Raw genomic sequence first — 17,518 nt, forward strand, 5'->3', positions numbered from 1 at the left:
AGATATACTGTATAGTATTTGATTTTAGTAAAGATCATTTTATGTCGTGATTTAGATGTTTTTGTTTATAAAAGCTATTTCTCCATTTTCTTTCCACAGGCTTCTGGTGTTGAAGGCTCAGAAATTCCAGATGATGTAAAACTTGTGGGATTTGCACAACTCAGCATTAGTTAATTTTTTTTCTGCCAAGGACCTGAAATTTCTGGAAAAAAATAATAAAACTGCACTTTCGTGCATATTCCTTAATTTTGTTGGCCTATTGAAACCACTACTGCCAAAGAAATTTAAAGAGCCACCACCCCATAGGATTGAAAACAATGCTTTATGACTAGGATTATGCTTTTAAACTGCAGTTTATAGGAAGTAAAGTTAAACGTTTACAGTGTATTGTATGTATGATGCAAAGCAATCACCAACATCTCAACCCATCAAAAGCTTTTTTCAAGTTTGCTCAGAATTTAGAAATGCGTTTATATCAACATGAACAAAAGCCTGCAAGTCCTGGTAATTTAATAATGCCTTATCTAAAACAGTACTACTGAGTAATCATCTGGGATATCCCTATTCTAGTATTGACACTTAACTGTAGGATGAATGTGGTTTCAGTTACTAACATCTAACATTGCTTTCCATACTGAAGCAAGACACTCCCTGGCATGTTGGTAGCATATTTGTAAGACTAAGGCAGGGAGCCAAAACAGTTGGCAAAAATCAACATCTGTATTATACATTATACTTGAGGTGGGGTTTTTTTCTTCCTATTTTGCCACTTTCATTTAAAACTAAATGTTAAATATTGACTCGCTTACAATTTTTCAGGTTCTTGAAACAGTTTGTGTCCCACTGAACTCATGTGTTTTACTACAGGATTAAACATGTAAGCTGTTTTTCTTATGGGCCATACAGAACACATGGGAATAATGCATTGATGTCGACTAGTGAGCATCTTGCACCTACTGTAGAGTCTGCTTAATCACAAAATACATGGTACCATAAAAGAATCTCTTGTCTTCAGTAACGCATGCTCATGCTTTTTTGTGCTAAGGTTCCTGTCCTCTGTAATATAAAAGTTGGTTTCAAAGTTACCAGATCATGCTTTTCCTACTAAAACTTCATTTTATGGTAATGTGGAAGTATGTGGTCAAGAGGAAGCATGTATTATAGTAGCAAGGGTTGGGTGGGTCTACCAATAACTGTCAATTATTGTAGGTTAATATTTTATGTTTTTAATCTTTGCCCAAATCTGTTTCCAGAAATTTTCTCGAAAATAAGAGTTGTATGCAGACAAATTACCAGCAATGTGCTCTACATTCAGTAGTGTAAACTCAAAATACAATGTGCATTGCTGTTGTTAATCAAAGTTTATTATAGAGCAATTTATTAGACTTTGTAATCTACATTAGTTGTATTAACAAATGCACATGTTGAACAGCAACAAAGTAAAATCTGCAAATGATGACAAGAAAATGTTAAGATTTATTTTTTAATTTCACATAATATGATTTTTTATTTATTTTTATTTGGGTTAAACAGCTTAGTAACTGAAACCACATTCATTCATTCTTACAAATTGTATACTGGTCTGTGGAATTTAGTGGTGATTTTCAATTAAAAATATTTTTCTTTTTCTTTTTTTTTAATGAAGATTTAAAATTAGGTAAGAGAAGGATAGGAAGCCACAAAAAGTACTTGATTGAGAACTTTACTACTTTACTATGTAAATAATAAAATTTGGTGTTGATTTTTTTATACTGGTGTTTCACACTTGGCCTTTGTATCTAAAATAAAAATAACTTAGTGCTATGTATGGATAAATGGAAACAGTAAAATATGGAATTTTCAAGGTTATGTCTCACAGCACTTGCAGTATAATTTGGAATTGTAAGGATTCAGTTAATTAATAGATAAAACAGACAACTATAATCTCTGACGTATAAAGAATCATTGTTGCTTAATACATTAAGGTGTTTACAGGTACTGCCAAATTATGTGTTTAGCAGCATTGCAGAATGCTTTTACTGTAACTCTTCTGTTATTTTTTTTTTTTTTTTTTTAAAGTTATTTTTACATGTACCTCATTGGCAAGAGTGAACATGAAAACGAAATAGATTTCCAGTGTTAAAAGGTAATATTATATTGAATGTGTTTTTGGATGTCACATCATTCAATTAACTTACCTATATTCTCATTAAAGTGTACATTTCATGTAGGAAATGTTATGAAAATGTAAGATTTTGCTTTATTTCTTGGAAAAACGTAATTCCTCCTGAGTGATTACTGTTTATGCACTAGAGTGCTTTTCAGGAGATTATTAATGTACCACCAGTGCCATAAGAGTTACTTTATTTACCAACATCCATTTTCAAAAATTGTGAATAAACTGAACAAACTGGACTATTTATCATATTTGCCCCATGACATGACTAGTGCTTGTGCAGAAAGTTAAAGAGGTTAAATCAGAAGATCTCTCTTATCCATGTCACTGCTGCCTTGTTCAACATAATATTCTTTTTTCTTTTTTTTTTTTTTTCTAGCAGCAAGTAATGTTTGTTACGGTACACTTTTTACTTTCTAACTTTTTTTTTTTTTTTTAAACAAAAGATTTTTAGGAAGTTGTCTCTAATAAGTAAGCTGGAAATTCTTGCACTGCCTCAGCCAACCATAAGCAAAACCCAGGAGCAATGAAGTTGCAGTAATGTTTGCTAAGGATAGATGTATGTATATCAACACAGAGTAAATTTCAGATTTCTATCAAATTTTAAGTAATATATACTGAATCCACAATATCTTTTGTCATCTTTATTCTCATTCAATTCTACTTCAGGCACAATATAATTTGCATAGATCATCGATATATGCATTTTTATATTCTTTGATCTTTTATCAAGATAAACACAAAAAGGAGCTATGTGATGTTAAAATTAAGCCTATTCAGAAAAGTACTTTATAGTACTTGTATTAGATCTACTCGTGTGTACTACACTCACACATGCAAGTAAGACCAAGATAATACCAATTATGTAAGGTCAGTTTTTATTAATGCTGCTCCTTGATAAATTTCAAATTAACATATTCTATGTACAATCTGAAATAAGTTTCTTGGATCTTCCTCTTACAGAAATATTAAGGCTTCTTTCTGTTTTGTTAATGCTAAGAGAGAAAATACCCACCTTATTGTTTTCAGAAGTTAAAATGAAAGACCACTGTCCTTTGCCTCATGTCCAAACTGTATCTCCGCTACAGGAGATCCAACTTCCTGAAATGTCATAGTTTGCTAGTTGCCTGTTGGGAGTAACTTTGTAATAAGCAAGTAAGGCATGTGCCTATGCGGTACTGCTTCTGTACATGCAAGCTTTCCAGTGTAGCCATAGAACATTAGGTTATGTCTGTAAAATAAAAAAAAAATGCTGCATCTCCTTGTAGCATTACAAGAACACATTAAAAATGCTTTTTTCTCTAAGATTCATGACGCTCAGTAGTCACCACAAAATCATTCTGAGCTGAATTTAGGATTCAGGAACAGCAGGAAGCTCACCCAGCTCATTATTTCCTGAAATAACTGTGGCCTCCCATGTCTTGCTGTTTTGTCTTTGGAAGGCTGATGAGTTGCAGTGTAGTGAAGTCTCTCACTGATTATTATTTTTAATATGCTGGATGATATTTCTGTTGGCTCTCAACCATTATTAAAGTATTCTTGAAGACCACCAGTTCATGCAGTATATTGCAAATTAAGATTAATCAACAAGTACTGATTACCTTGCTTGTAATGGTGTTTCTTCTATGTTGCACATTCTAAAATCTCACAGTTGTCAAATTCATATGCCATTCACAGTTACAACATTACATGGCTGTTTCACTGCAAAGCCCTTCTAATAAATAAATAATAAAGGAGGGCATCCTGAAGCAGCATTGTGCAGCTGGGAAGAAATGCCACTACAAGTAATTTGTCTTTTTGCTTTACTGTAATACATTATTAACAGTGATGTGGGCAACATGGCAGAGTGTTTTACACAGTACTTTTTTTAATGTGGGTAATAACACAAATGTATTTAAAAGAAAGTTTGTTACTCTCTCCTCAATTTTGTTTATTTTTTTTTTTTTGTTTTTCTTTTCCCATTTGGTTTTGGATTTTAATGCATGGCTCTCTAATTATTTTAAATCAATAAAGACTGAAATGATCAGTTCTGCTTGATTTTTTTGCTTTATTAAATTCAGATAATGATGTTTTAGAAGCCATGAAAAAACTGGCCCTCATTAAGGTCTTCTTATTGCAGTTGTTTTAATTATCTGGTATTGGAATTGTTCAGATGTTGTCAGTTTTTAAATTTTGGCAAATATATAGTTAATTTAATGAAGTAGTGCTTAATGGCTAAAACATTTGTACTTAAGTTGCCTTTAAAGTAATATTTTTTGAATTGTGTGATACAGAATTACTAAAAATTAAATTTTGAGAAATTAATTTTTTTAAATTTACATTTAAAAGCTGTCTATTATGCCAAAATTACACATTGTTTTAACAACTATGGTTGAAAAGAAAAGGTTTGACACTCCTTACTAAAGTGCATGTTTTAGTGAATGTTCAAGTTAACACAACCACTGTACATTTTTTCCACAGTTTCTATTTGTTTTCAGTCAAGTAGATGAAAAAGAGAAAATCATGAAAATTATACTTTATTTACAAAATATAAATTGTGGCCACAAATCAATGTAAGCATAATACATGTACCTGTGGAACAGCACTTAGAAGGCCACTGTACTGGGTGGCATACCAGTTGATTCTGTTTACCTAATGAAATTCTTCTTTCAATATGGATTTAAAAAAAACTAGTCTGTAGTAGTGCTGAAAATTAGTGGAAAACTTGTGAACACATTAACACATAAAACAAAAGGCGAAAATCTTTGTGCGTGCAAAAATAAATTGGAAATGTCATTGTATTAGAGTCTTGATTAAGTGGGATAAATAATGGCATGACTTATTAGAGTCTTGAGGTATTTTCTGACCTGGTTCTTTTGGTTCCATTTTATCAAGCTCTGTTGCAATTTTCTCGAATGTTTGGTGAGTTTACATAGATTTTGTTCATGTATATTGCACTCTGGTGTGGACCAAAACAACCGTACTAAGACTGTTTGGGAAAAAATAGTCTTGATGCGTTACCAAGCAAACCCTGGAGTGGTTCACGTGAGGTGTGTACGTGATGTTATATGGGGTCGATCTAACTACAGGAAATACTGTAAATTATAGGTGGAAATGTGTATACTGTGGTCGTCACACTAAGTGTTTTCTGTCAGTACTTAGGAAGTCTCATTCACTGTAAAATGAGTAACATGGAGCATTAAAAGTAATACAAAGGCAAAAATAAATATGTACACAAGTACAAATGTAACACAGTTCACATAAAACAACTCGCACAGTTACTTGCTCAATCACAGCAACCATAGCACCTGACAGCAGCTGACTATGGTTAAAAAAAAAATAATAAAAGGTGTAAATTCACTTGTGATTCGGTCAGTCACAACACATTCAGAGGTGGCAAGAAACGAATAGCAGTACAGTACCCTGTGACACAGATGATTAAACCCCATAATCTTACTCCATGATAGTACTGCATGCAGGTGGGGCATCCTCTCCAACCGCACCTAACTTTGACATACTGTATATAGTAAATGTTAATCAAATATTCTGAAGTGAACATTATTGCCAAATTTTTAGAAGAGTTAAGACAGTAGACATATAATTTGAGATAACTAAATTGATGCTACTTTTGTATGGTGGCTTAAAATCTGACATTGTGGTGCAAAAAACTCAAGTGATGATAGTAGATTTCAGTAAGTAGTCACCTGTTCACCTATCACTTTCTATAAACGGCTGAGCCGTTGGGATGACAGAATCATTGTAAGTTTCTGGGCACTGTGCTGTCACAAAACCTTAAGTGGGACGATAATGTCACACGCATTACTATGAAAGCCCACCCGGGATTGTTCTTTTTATGTCAGCTAAGGAAATTCAATATCCCTCAAGCAATACTTGTCCAGTTCTACACAGCCATCAGTCATGTCCATTTTGATTTCATCTATAACTGGTTTGGTGCAGCCTCTGCTCAGGCTAAGGCCAATCTGCAACACATCATCCAAGCCTGTAAAAAAATTGTAGGCTGTAACTTACCTTCCGTTGAAGTCCAAAAATCAGTCCAGGGTTAGGAAGAGTGCTGCTAAGATCACTGCTGACCTGACTTGCCCTGGGCATCACCAGCTTCAAAGACTTCCCTCCATCAAATGTCTTCGCCCAGTGAATGCTAAAACAACACATCACAAATTTTTTCCATTTGCAGTTACTCTTACTAAGCAGGTCTGAGCTTCTACTCCATATCTATTATCCCTGCACACTAACTGTATGATGCATTATACTTTTTTATTTTATCTTCTTATATTTATCTGTTGCACCAATACTATTAAGACAAATTCCTAGTATACATAAGTGTACCTGGCCAATAAAGTGAATTCTGATTCTGAACAAAAAACGAGAAAAAACTCACTGATATACCTGTCATAAATGAAAGCACATCAATATATACCCTCAGCAGACCTTGCTGCCTTTTCTACACGCACATATTTGAAATGTGTCCTTTTCTTATCATGTGTAGTTGCATATAATTTCCAAGTAGTCTTCTAGTTGAATGATAATAGCCATTTTTCTCACAGAGCTATGTTTGGTAAATAAATTAAATAATATTACAAAAGGCAACAATGCACAAATAACAACTGTTATTGACTCTCCATGCCTATGGGATGTTTATTGATATGTTTCGTTCACTTGAAAGTTTTTTAGTCTTAAATTGGAAATTGAAACAAAATAATGAATCATCCCATGATATGTAACAATACAAACAGACAATGAATGTGAAAACGTCTTTCAATGTAATGTCTTATTGCATTTACTTGTCAAATGAGTGTAACAAGTGAACCTAACCCTTTAAGTATATTACCCACAGTGCTATACAGATCAACCTTATGGGTAAGTCGATGCAAGCAGAAAGGTAAGACCAGAAGGGCCCCTGTCTTGTGCTTGCTTGGCAGCAGCAGAGCAAGAGAGAACCTGTATTTTTATCAGTTCAAGAAAGGTGAGTATTTGCAATTAAATCTGTTCGAGTAGCAGAGCATTAACTGTTTCAATGGATAAAAGTTGTAGTCTGTGCACACAAATAATTCAATAATTACATAAAGTCTACAGGCCAGACCAAAGAGAGAAACGACAGACAGGTGTCTGTTGCCTATTTGAAGTGGCAGAGCAACACTGTCTGGAGGAACTAGCGTCGTCAATTCACAGTTACTGAACAAGGCAGTTTGAAGCCCTTGAAGTTGCTAAAGGTCAAGGAGCACTGAGAAGCAGCTAAGGAAGAAGGTGGGCGTCTCTGCTGCAGAATAAACTATATTTTTGAGGCTTACCTATCACCATTAATTTTCACTCTCAAAGTATATTGTGATAAGGATTTTTCAGCATACCGCCTACTCCTACTGTCTCCCAGTATGTTTTTTCTGGTTGCTATACCTTGTACAAGTCAATATCATGTGACTTGTAAACAGCGAAACCCAAATCTGCAGTTGAAAAAGAAAAAAAAAAAGCATTTGCTCCTATCATTGGAGCGCCAAGGACAATGAGTGTGAAAATGTCTTTAAAGATAATGTCTTAATCACTTGTCAAATGTGTGTAACAAGTGAACCTAAGAATATAGTGCTATACAGTACAACCTTATTGGTAAGTCAATGCAAGCAGAAAGGTAGGACCAGTAGGGCCCCTGTCTTGCACTTGCTTGGCAGCAGCAGACCAGGTGAGAACCTCCTCATAAGGTTCTAAATAAAGAGAAAGAGACTATTAGGAGAGTACTTCTTCCCTTTCTTGGTGTTCACCTTCCACACTGTATGGGAGGACTACAGCAGTAACTATTATGTGACTATGAAGTAGGTGAGTCTGTGGCGAATCAGCTGCAATCTACTTAGGCCACAGCTGAAAGGAAATGCTAAGAAGACATTTAAGGTATTGGCAAGAGATTTTCAACTAATCTAACTGAAGAAAGGGAGCCTTTAAACAGAAGGACCCTACTATGGGCTGAATCCCTATTCTAGTTGGGATAGGCTCCAGCAGACCCCCATGATCCTGTTCAGAACAACTTGACATACAGAACATGTGATGTGTATAATAGAAAGAGCATTACTGGTTTTGGTATTGCTCATGGCGACATTTAGCCTTGTCAAATAAAGCAAGAAAAAACAGGTGTTCATTTTATTGAAAACATGACTTTTAAAAATGTCATGCTGTGTTGTAATCTTTTTTGCACATTAAAATTCTTTGTGATGGTGCATACAGTACACGATGGTATATAAAGTGACGATGGATATATTAAGTGAATGCATAGTTGCATTACATTCATCCTGGATCTGCATTTTACACAGATTTCATATGCGGACAAGAAAATATAAAACTTTAGTCCAAAAATATCATTACACATAACAAAGATGTCTATTGTCAAATAAACATAATATTCCAGGCTGACGGTCACCAGGGTTCTGCTGTCAGCTGCACACTTAGTTTACTCCATGCATCTAGGGTTCCATTTTTGAGTAAGTATTTTCAAACATTTGAACATTTCTTGTTAATAAACTTGTTGAATTTGAAAGAATGGCACACAATAACTGTGTGGTTTTTCCCCTCAGAGTCTAAGCTATTTCAGTAGTGTCTGCATTTAATCTTTCAATTATGTTTTGCAGTCATAAAATAACTACTAGAGCAAATATGAAAACCCATGCTTCAATTGGTATTGTAGATGTGACCTCACATACGTCTTATGTGGCTTATGTGTATCCATTTTTACATCATGCACAACGTGTCCTATTAGCTTCTTTCTATACACAATATGTTTGTGGACAGGAAGAAGTTCTCTGGTACTGTCATGTCGTTCTCACAAGGCTTCGCCCCCTGCACGCTTCGTTTGCCAACCCCCCTGTGTGCACTTTGTGCCAGCAACTTCGCGTCTCTGCCACTCACAAACAACAGAACTTTTAATTCTCATGGATATGCCTCTTCATTGGGAAGAAACACAGCCTTTCCTCGATGGCAACATGAATTAGAAGATCTACAAGCCTCCGACTTAAAGTTTAAAGTCTAACAATATCTACATACTGTCATATCACCTATGTCCATATATTAAATCTTTTTTTCCTTTTTACCAATATTGCTTTGAATTTTGATTCTGTGTTTGGAATTACATCGTGACAGCGCAACGTATAACTGCCCATGAGTGAATATCGTTTCTTTCTCTCTACATGAACTGTGTCTAACAATAGCATTTACACAAATGAGAAATGATTGAACCGTGTGCGTGGTTGTAAATGTTTTAGATGTTTGCAGGACTTTTCCAAATCTCTTTGCATAAAGTCTTGTCTCGTGGGGCTTGAAATTTCCTCTTACTTTCACCAAATAACCAATCTTTTAATTCTCGTAGATACGCCTCTTCATTGGGAAGCAACACTACTTTTCCCTGATGGCATCACGAATTCAGCTATCTACAAGTCTCGGACTTAAAGTTTAAATCTGAACAATATATTTGATCTCTTTTCATTGTTCCAATATTTCACCGAGTAATAATTTCCATTTGTTTGTGTTAATGTGATCTTTACTATCATTTTTTTGAGACTTTTGAATTTTCATACTTCCATTATCTCTAACCTGCTCTGCATGTGTATCATGCCAACGTTTTTTGAATTCTTTACGACGTTCTACTTTGTCATCTATTCTGTGTCTTTTATTTCTTGCCCGTGCGTGGTTAAATCTCTTGGCACAAAGTCTCATCTCGCGGGACGTGAAAGTGTCTCTCTTCAAAAGATCACATCTCATCGCAGAATAAAAAGTCTTGTTTCCCAAGATTTGTATTATTATAATAGAGAGATATAAAGTTTGTATGCTTATACAGACTTTTTTAGGAATTCAGATGCTTTTTGGTTCTTTCCATTTCCCTTTCGGCAATTGTATAAAATAAAATATATAACCTGCTCAGGCGGGTCAAATTGCACTTGGAGTGATGTGATTCATATTTAATAAGTTTGTTATGTTTGGTAAGAGGTCTACGGCAAAGCTCAATTTTAATAAATAATCGAGAGCCCTAGAGTGTGCAGGCTACAAGCTTGTGCCGCTCCAAGGTTGATTGAGGTTCTTGGCTGGATCCCGTGTGAGTGGAATGGAAAAAGACAGTTAGGAAGACAGCTGTGATTGTAGAGCACGGCTGGCACTTGAGAGGCTGGGGTCGCGATTGTTGAACGATCAGGAAGTAGGAACAACCTAGCACCCTGTGTGGGCTCCCGCCTTAAGACTGTGCTGTGTATGGAAGATCATTCAAGATCTGGCGTGGTACCCCACTGATTCCCAAGGTTACTGGCAATGGGGACCCAAGCTGTGTTATGATTGATGGTGCCCATTGGTAGACATCTCCCATCTAAGGTAAGCAGAGGAGATGTTAGTTTTTAGAAAGGAGGCAGTGTGGCTTGGGACTGTTTTTAAGGGACAGTTTCTGCCTGGGATTTAAACAGATTATTTGTCACGTTTGGGACATTTTAACGTCCCCTTTAGTAGCACCTGGTTTTATAATGGTTTATTAATTGTTGAAAAGATCTGCTCTCCACTCCTGTAAACTACTTTGTTTTATTTGAAGAAAATAATATTCCATATAATCAAGACTTACTTTAACAACAAACAAAATAGCGTTACAAATAATCGAGTCAAACTTAACAAGCCTGAATTCATCCCCCCCACCCAAGAGAAAGAGGAGAGCCAACAGCACGAGCAAATCTTTAAAACGCAACAAAGAAGAGAGAATATTGTTTCCCCTGATATGGAATCTTTTCTAAAATTTTATGAATTAAACCTTGCCATATTTTTTAAAAAGTTTTGAACAGATCCTCTAAGTGAGAATTAATTTTTTTCCAATTTCAAATAGTATAAATTAACGTCAGTTACCCATTGACTTATAACAGGTGGGCTGGGAGTCTTACAGCTGAGCAAGATAAGTCTACATGCTAATAGTAGAAAGTATCGTCTTTTTACATGTATTCATAATCTCTCAGCATTACATCAGTAGTGTTTGCACTAATAACAGCATAATACACTATTCTCATAACAGTGTGAATAATCTACAAAATTATAGCACGATTCATATTTCCTTTCATTTAACAATTACTATGCATGCTCTATAAAAGATACATTTACTGTATATTCAAATACTATATTAATTATCCTTAATCAAGAAGCTATTACATCCATCCATCCATTATCCAACCCGCTATATCCTAACTACAGGGTCACGGGGGCCTGCTGGAGCCAATTCCAGCCAACACAGGGCGCAAGGCAGGAAATAAACCCTGGGCAGGGTGCCAGCCCACCGCAGAGAAGCTATTACAGCTAATTAAAAAAATGAAGTATAATAGACTGAATTGATTTGTTGCTTTCTTATGTTGGCTTCTTGCCCGTCCAGTTGCATTCATGAAGCAGATGTTGAGAGAGTGTCAGCCTGATAAGGCCTTCATAGAAGAGTGCTAGTTCAGCTTAACAGCGGTCCCATCTTAGAGGCAGGGGAGTTCTCCTTTATGACTCGCCGAGTTGAGATGTTATCTTTGTAATCCAAAGGTCTCTTGGTTCTCGATTGGCTAACAACCTTCAGCTATGACACTACAGAAAAAGGCATCTCTTGTAAATTGTTAATTTCTCTTCTGCATATTTCAATCACCATAACAAAGAAAATTATAAACCATTAAGTTCTAAAAACTGAAATGTTAAGAATTTGTAAGTATTCACCCTTCCCATCATTCTCCTCTAATCTTATCACCAAGCTCTGAGACTTGCATCTGAGTGCTTCATTAGGCAGCTAGGTTTTTAACATCTTGACTTGCAGTCCATAAGTGTTTCAATTGGGTGGCCACGCTTTTTCATCTCTCACTTTCAACACAAGTGCTCCACGGGTTTGTGTTCGGAGTCCTCTGCTGTACTCCATCTGTACGTACAGCAACACTGCTTGGCTATACATGACTCTAATATCATTGTCAAGTTTGACGATGACACAACTGTTGTGGGCCTGATCTCCAACAACAATGAGCAGGCTTACCCTAGTGAAGAGGAGAGCCTGTCACATTGGTGTTAGAACAACAGTTTTCTCTTGAATGTCAGCAAGGCAAAGAAACTTATAGTGGACTTTGGGAGAAAACAGCAGAAACATCACCACCTCCTCTGTATTAGTAAGACTCAAATGGAGAAAATGGGCAGTTTCAGATAGTTTGGTGGTCACATAACAGATGACCTGACCTAGTCCAAGTATATTCACAACTTCCATAACTTGGTGAAGAAGGTACTAAAATATCTTTACCAGCTCAGATGCCAGAGTGATTTTAGGCTGCTTTTCCAATTACTAAAGAACTTCTATATATTGACCAGCTGCACTATCCTGACGGGCAGTATTACAGTCTGGCTTGAAAACAGGACCCATCAGGAATGCAAGACTTTGTTGAGACTTGTGTGGTCAGTGTTCTGTCTTATGCATCGAGGAGGTTTTGGTTCTTACGGTTTTTTATGACAAAAATACACGCAGCAGACCTTTTGGGTAACAAAAATAAACATTTATTTCTCTCAGACCTCAGTGATGCTTACTCTTCCATTTTCTTATTTCTTCACCACGATAAGCACCCAGGAGGCATTGTACATAAAAAAAAAAAAGTTCCCATCCCACTTTTCAGACCAATTATAAAATGAACATTTACATTCTGGGGTTCTGTGCTCAGACACCACAGTCAGCTGACCAAATCACTTGGTATGCACTTTCTAACTTCCAGTACATCAATACCAAGCAGTGGTGGATCAGGGCAAAGAAAACTGCCACAGAGATACCAGCCATCCCACCAATGGCCTCTTTTCTGTGCTGTGGTCAGAGAAATGCTACCCGTGCCTGAAGTCCAGTTCAGAGAGACTGAGAAGGAGCTTCTGCCCTCGGTCCATCCTCATCTTGAATGAAGAATTTGCCTAGAAATATAGGATGTCTTACTGTTGTTTCACTTCTATTGAACTGTTTAAGTTACTTATTTATTGTTTGTTAAAGCATGTTTTGTATTTCTGGTGTGATGCATACAATTGCATTCATTTGACAAAGTGTTTTCTGTAATATTTGTAAAGTTGTTTATTTTGGTTTATTGTCCTTTTACATTCTGAATTCTCCTTTAATGCACTTTAGGAACCCAACACCTAAGTATTTCACCACTTATACTATATAACGTATAATTGTATGTGACAAATAAAAATTGATTTGATTTAGTAAGTTTAGAATTCAAGATGATAAAAAGTTAAAATGGTTTTTGGGACTGAATACTTTTTCAAGACACTGTATATACCTGTGTCTAGTGAACCTTAAACCTTCATCCTCATCTTACCTAACTGACCTGGTTGGACTGCCAAAAGTGGTTTAAAGTTTTACAACAATGTAACTGAGGTTCATCCTCGTAGGCTTTCACTGTGTCCCTTTATGCAAAATGGATTAATTTTTACACATTAAAGCCTCCATTGAAGTAGCACTTTTTATTATTTTTTTAAAGCTCACAACCCTGCCTTAGTTTACTTTGCTGTGAACATTCAGAAGCTTGGCACTTCTGTAAAACACAGCACAATTATTTTGAAAGAAGAGTGGGGTAACCTCTGTCCAAAGCCAGATTATGACCATGCACACCCCACCCACTGCCATCAGGGTGCCAAAATTCAAAACAGTCCCCCTCATCTCACCTCACTATTCCAGTAGACCATGCAGTTGCTCACACTCTCTGAACATCACATAGACTGATAGATAGAATGTCAATAATCCTTCTAATATAAGAGCGGTCGGGATTGTCCTTCCGTCCTGTGAGTGCAACGCAGGCGCGGAGTTTCACACACGCCCTGTCCATTTTGCAATGCACGATGGGATTTGTAGTTTCGTTTTTCTAGGTAAAAGATGATTGTCTACTCCAGACTGTGCGATTTCTTCTTCTTCTTTCTTACTATATAAAAGCGGTCGGGATTGTCCTTCTGTCCCGTGAGTGGAAAGCGTAGCGGTACTCTGCTTATCACAGACTTACTACTTGCAGCTTGCGGTACGAAGCGACATGATGTGAGCAGAGTTCTGGTGCTCCCATCGTTCCCTTGCTTTTGTGCGCGATGCGCTGGAAAAATAGACAAAATGATGTCTCTGGAAATAATTAATGTTGATGGAGTACAAATGCCGCAACGCGTAGTAAATATCAGGGAGGTGCAAAAGGGCGACCTCAATATAGAAAAAAAGTTAAAATTTCATCACAAAAATAACAGAAACTACGAGTATTAAAGTAATACCGCTCAAATACAATATAACCAAATTAATGAGTTTGTATAAAATATCAAATTGATCTACATATTGAATTGCCTTAAGAAGTGGTCAACTTAAAAGTCAGTCGCCTTAAAAGGCGGGTCTGCCTAGTAATAATAATAAAAGTGTGTGCTGTTAAATGAATAGACTCGACACACTTAAAAAGGTTTGGGGCAGCCACCTGTATATATATTCCTGGCTGCAAAAGGTTTTTAAAGAACAAAGATGTTCTCAGTACGGAGTCCAAAACAGAACTGCAGAGGGTTTGCAAAGATGGCGGCTTCAAAGGATCAGACAGGAAGTAATGTTCTTCAGATGTTAGATTGGGTGCCGGAAGTCATATTCTTCTGGGCATCGGAACTGGAAGTGACGTCATCTGCTCTGAATCAGACAGATTTTTCTGCGGCTGGTCTGTAGAGATAATAGGTGAAGGTTTAGTGCACCCTGCCACCCCCTGGCCTGGCATGGAATTGCCTTTGCTTGGTCCATACAACATTTGTGTGACCATGCCTATCTATCCTGCTACCCTTATCAGAAGCCCTGAGTGAACAGTGCTGTTCACATGTGTCTGAGGGAGAGGACTATTGGTTTTAATTCAAATGACATAGCAGTACAAGAGCAACCGGAATGAGCTATGGAAGGCGATCAAAGTGGCAGACTTAGCATGAAAGCAGGCCAGAAAATGATTTCGCTGCCAGCTACCTGCATCAACTGTGCAAATGTCTGCAGACAATCAAAGATGAGAAAATATCACTAGCTGAATCCAAAACACCGCACCTCACTCCTGGTTGAGCTGAATGATGTCTTTGCTCGTTTTGCGCCTCGTGGCTCAGACTTAGTGACTGTTGCAATGTTTCCAGTGCTATTGGCAAGCAGAGCCATCACGCAAAGTATAGTGGCCAACGTGAGTAAAACCTTTAAACAAGTTAAACCCGGCAAAGCTGCTGGCCCAGATGGCATCCCATCCTGGGTTGTGAAGGCATGAGTCACCCAGCTGTCACAAGTGTACACTGACATTTTCAACGTGGCCCTCATTTTATGTGTAGTGCTGCAGTGTTTCAAGAAAACCACAATTATGCCTGCCCAAAGCAATCTGCTTTTTCCTGCTGAAATGAGTATCAGACAATTGCACTATTTTTTTTTTTTTTTTTCTTTATTCACCATATATACTTTCTTGTATTAGGAATGTGTCATTTATCGCATATCCCTACTTACTCTCTAGAGAATGTTTTGGGGTCAGGGTGCTGGGTCAGCTATTTGTACAGCGACCCCGGAGCAATTGCAGGTTAAGGGCCTTGCTGAGGGGCCCAACGGAGTAGCATTTGTTCTGTCACTGCCAGGATTCAGACTGGCAGCCTTTGAGTTACCAGCCCAGCTCCTTTAGCCAGATAGCCACCACTCTGCACTAAAAAAGAGGAGCGCTTCCACGATTTTGTATGATATCCTTGAGCTCCCGCTATACCAATCTACTCTGTATTGCTCCAATTTTATTTGACGTGCTGTCTGAGGAAGTATCATCTGAGGTGATGAAGAGTCTGGAGAAACTGATCACAATGCACATTAACCACAACATTCCTGCCCCCCTGAATCCACTATAGTTTGCACACTAGCGTAACAGATGTAGATGATGCCATCTCACTCACCCTGCACATTGCTCTGGGACATCTGGAAAGGAAAAACACCTATGTGAGGATAGGCCTTGGCCTGAGCAACTCTGTCTTTGACTTGGTGTTTGACTTTCTGACAGATAGACCCCAGTCAGTGAGGATAGTTAACTCCTCCATGCTGTTCACCAACACTGGTGTTCCACAAGGCTGCTGCCTCGGCTCACTTTATATGCAGTCTACTCACCTATGCATAGCAAAGCATGAGAACTACTGCATCATCAACTTCACGGATGATGCCACTGATATTGGCCTCATCAGTGATAATGATGAGGCTGCTACAGGAGGGAGGTAAATGACCTTACTATATGTGGCATAATAGCAACCTCTCCCTGAATGTCACACTTCACTCCACATCAATGGCTCCCCTGTCATGACTGTTGGCTGTCTGTTCCAGATCATCAACTGCCTTTCCCGGTCAGTCAACACCCCTTGCATATGCAAAAAGACTCTTGGCAAAAACTAAAGAGCATTGATAGATAGATACTTTATTAATCCCAAGGGGAAATTCACATAATCCAGCAGCAGTATACTGATACAAAGAAACAATATTAAATTAAATAGTAATAAAAATAAAAAAAAATTAAAATAAAATTAATGTTCGCATTTACTCCCCCGGGTGGAATTGAAGAGTCGCATAGTGTGGGGGAGGAACGATCTCCTCAGTCTGTCAGTGGAACAGGACAGTGACAAAAGTCTGTCACTGAAGCTACTCCTCTGTCTGGAGATGACACTGTTCAGTGGATGCAGTGGATTCTTCATGATTGACAGGAGTTTCCTTAGTGCCCGTCGCTCAGCCACAGATGTTAAACTGTCCAACTTTACTCCTACAATAGAGCCTGCCTTCTTAACAAGTTTGTCCAGGCGTGAGGCGTCTTTCATCTTTATGCTGCCACCCCAGCACACCACCGCGTAGAAGAGGGCACTTGCCACAACCGTCTGGTAGAACATCTGCAGCATCTTACTGCAGATGTTGAAGGATGCCAACCTTCTCAGAAAGTAAAGTCTGCTCTGAGCTTTCTTACATAGAGCATCAGCATTGACAGTCCAGTCCAATTTATCATCCAGATGCACTCCCAGGTATTTATAGGTCTGTACCCTCTGCACACAGTCACCTCTGATGATCACAGGGTCCATGAGGGGCCTGGGCCTCCTAAAATCCACCACCAGCTCCTTGGTTTTGCTGGTGTTAAGGTGTAAGTGGTTTGAGTCGCACCATTTAACAAAGTCTTTGATTAGCTTCCTATACTCCTCCTCCTGCCCACTCCTGATGCAGCCCACAATAGCAGTGTCATCAGCGAACTTTTGCACGTGGCAGGACTCCGAGTCATTGGGGTGGGAACCAAAACACTACTGAACTTTTACTGCTGTAGTGTTGAAAGTATCCTGACCACATGCATCACAGTGTGGTTTGGTAATCTGACTTGCCAGGATCACAACTTCCTGCAAAGG

The 17,518-nt window shown here is 37.7% G+C and overlaps 1 protein-coding gene across 1 annotated transcript in view; it reads left to right on the forward strand.

The window, feature by feature from the left end:
* oxsr1b (oxidative stress responsive kinase 1b) overlaps nt 1–2,533 on the forward strand; it is a 245,389-nt gene extending 242,856 nt beyond the window's left edge. Inside the window, exon 18 of the mRNA XM_039753524.1 lies at nt 100–2,533. Within this exon, the coding sequence (XP_039609458.1) occupies nt 100–174 (75 nt within the window). The 3' untranslated portion in view covers nt 175–2,533. The remainder of the gene's footprint in view (nt 1–99) is intronic.
* Nucleotides 2,534–17,518: the final 14,985 nt, after the last annotated feature.

The sequence above is a fragment of the Polypterus senegalus genome, chromosome 5 (genome assembly GCF_016835505.1).
Source record: "Polypterus senegalus isolate Bchr_013 chromosome 5, ASM1683550v1, whole genome shotgun sequence".
Classification (NCBI taxonomy): domain Eukaryota; kingdom Metazoa; phylum Chordata; class Cladistia; order Polypteriformes; family Polypteridae; genus Polypterus; species Polypterus senegalus.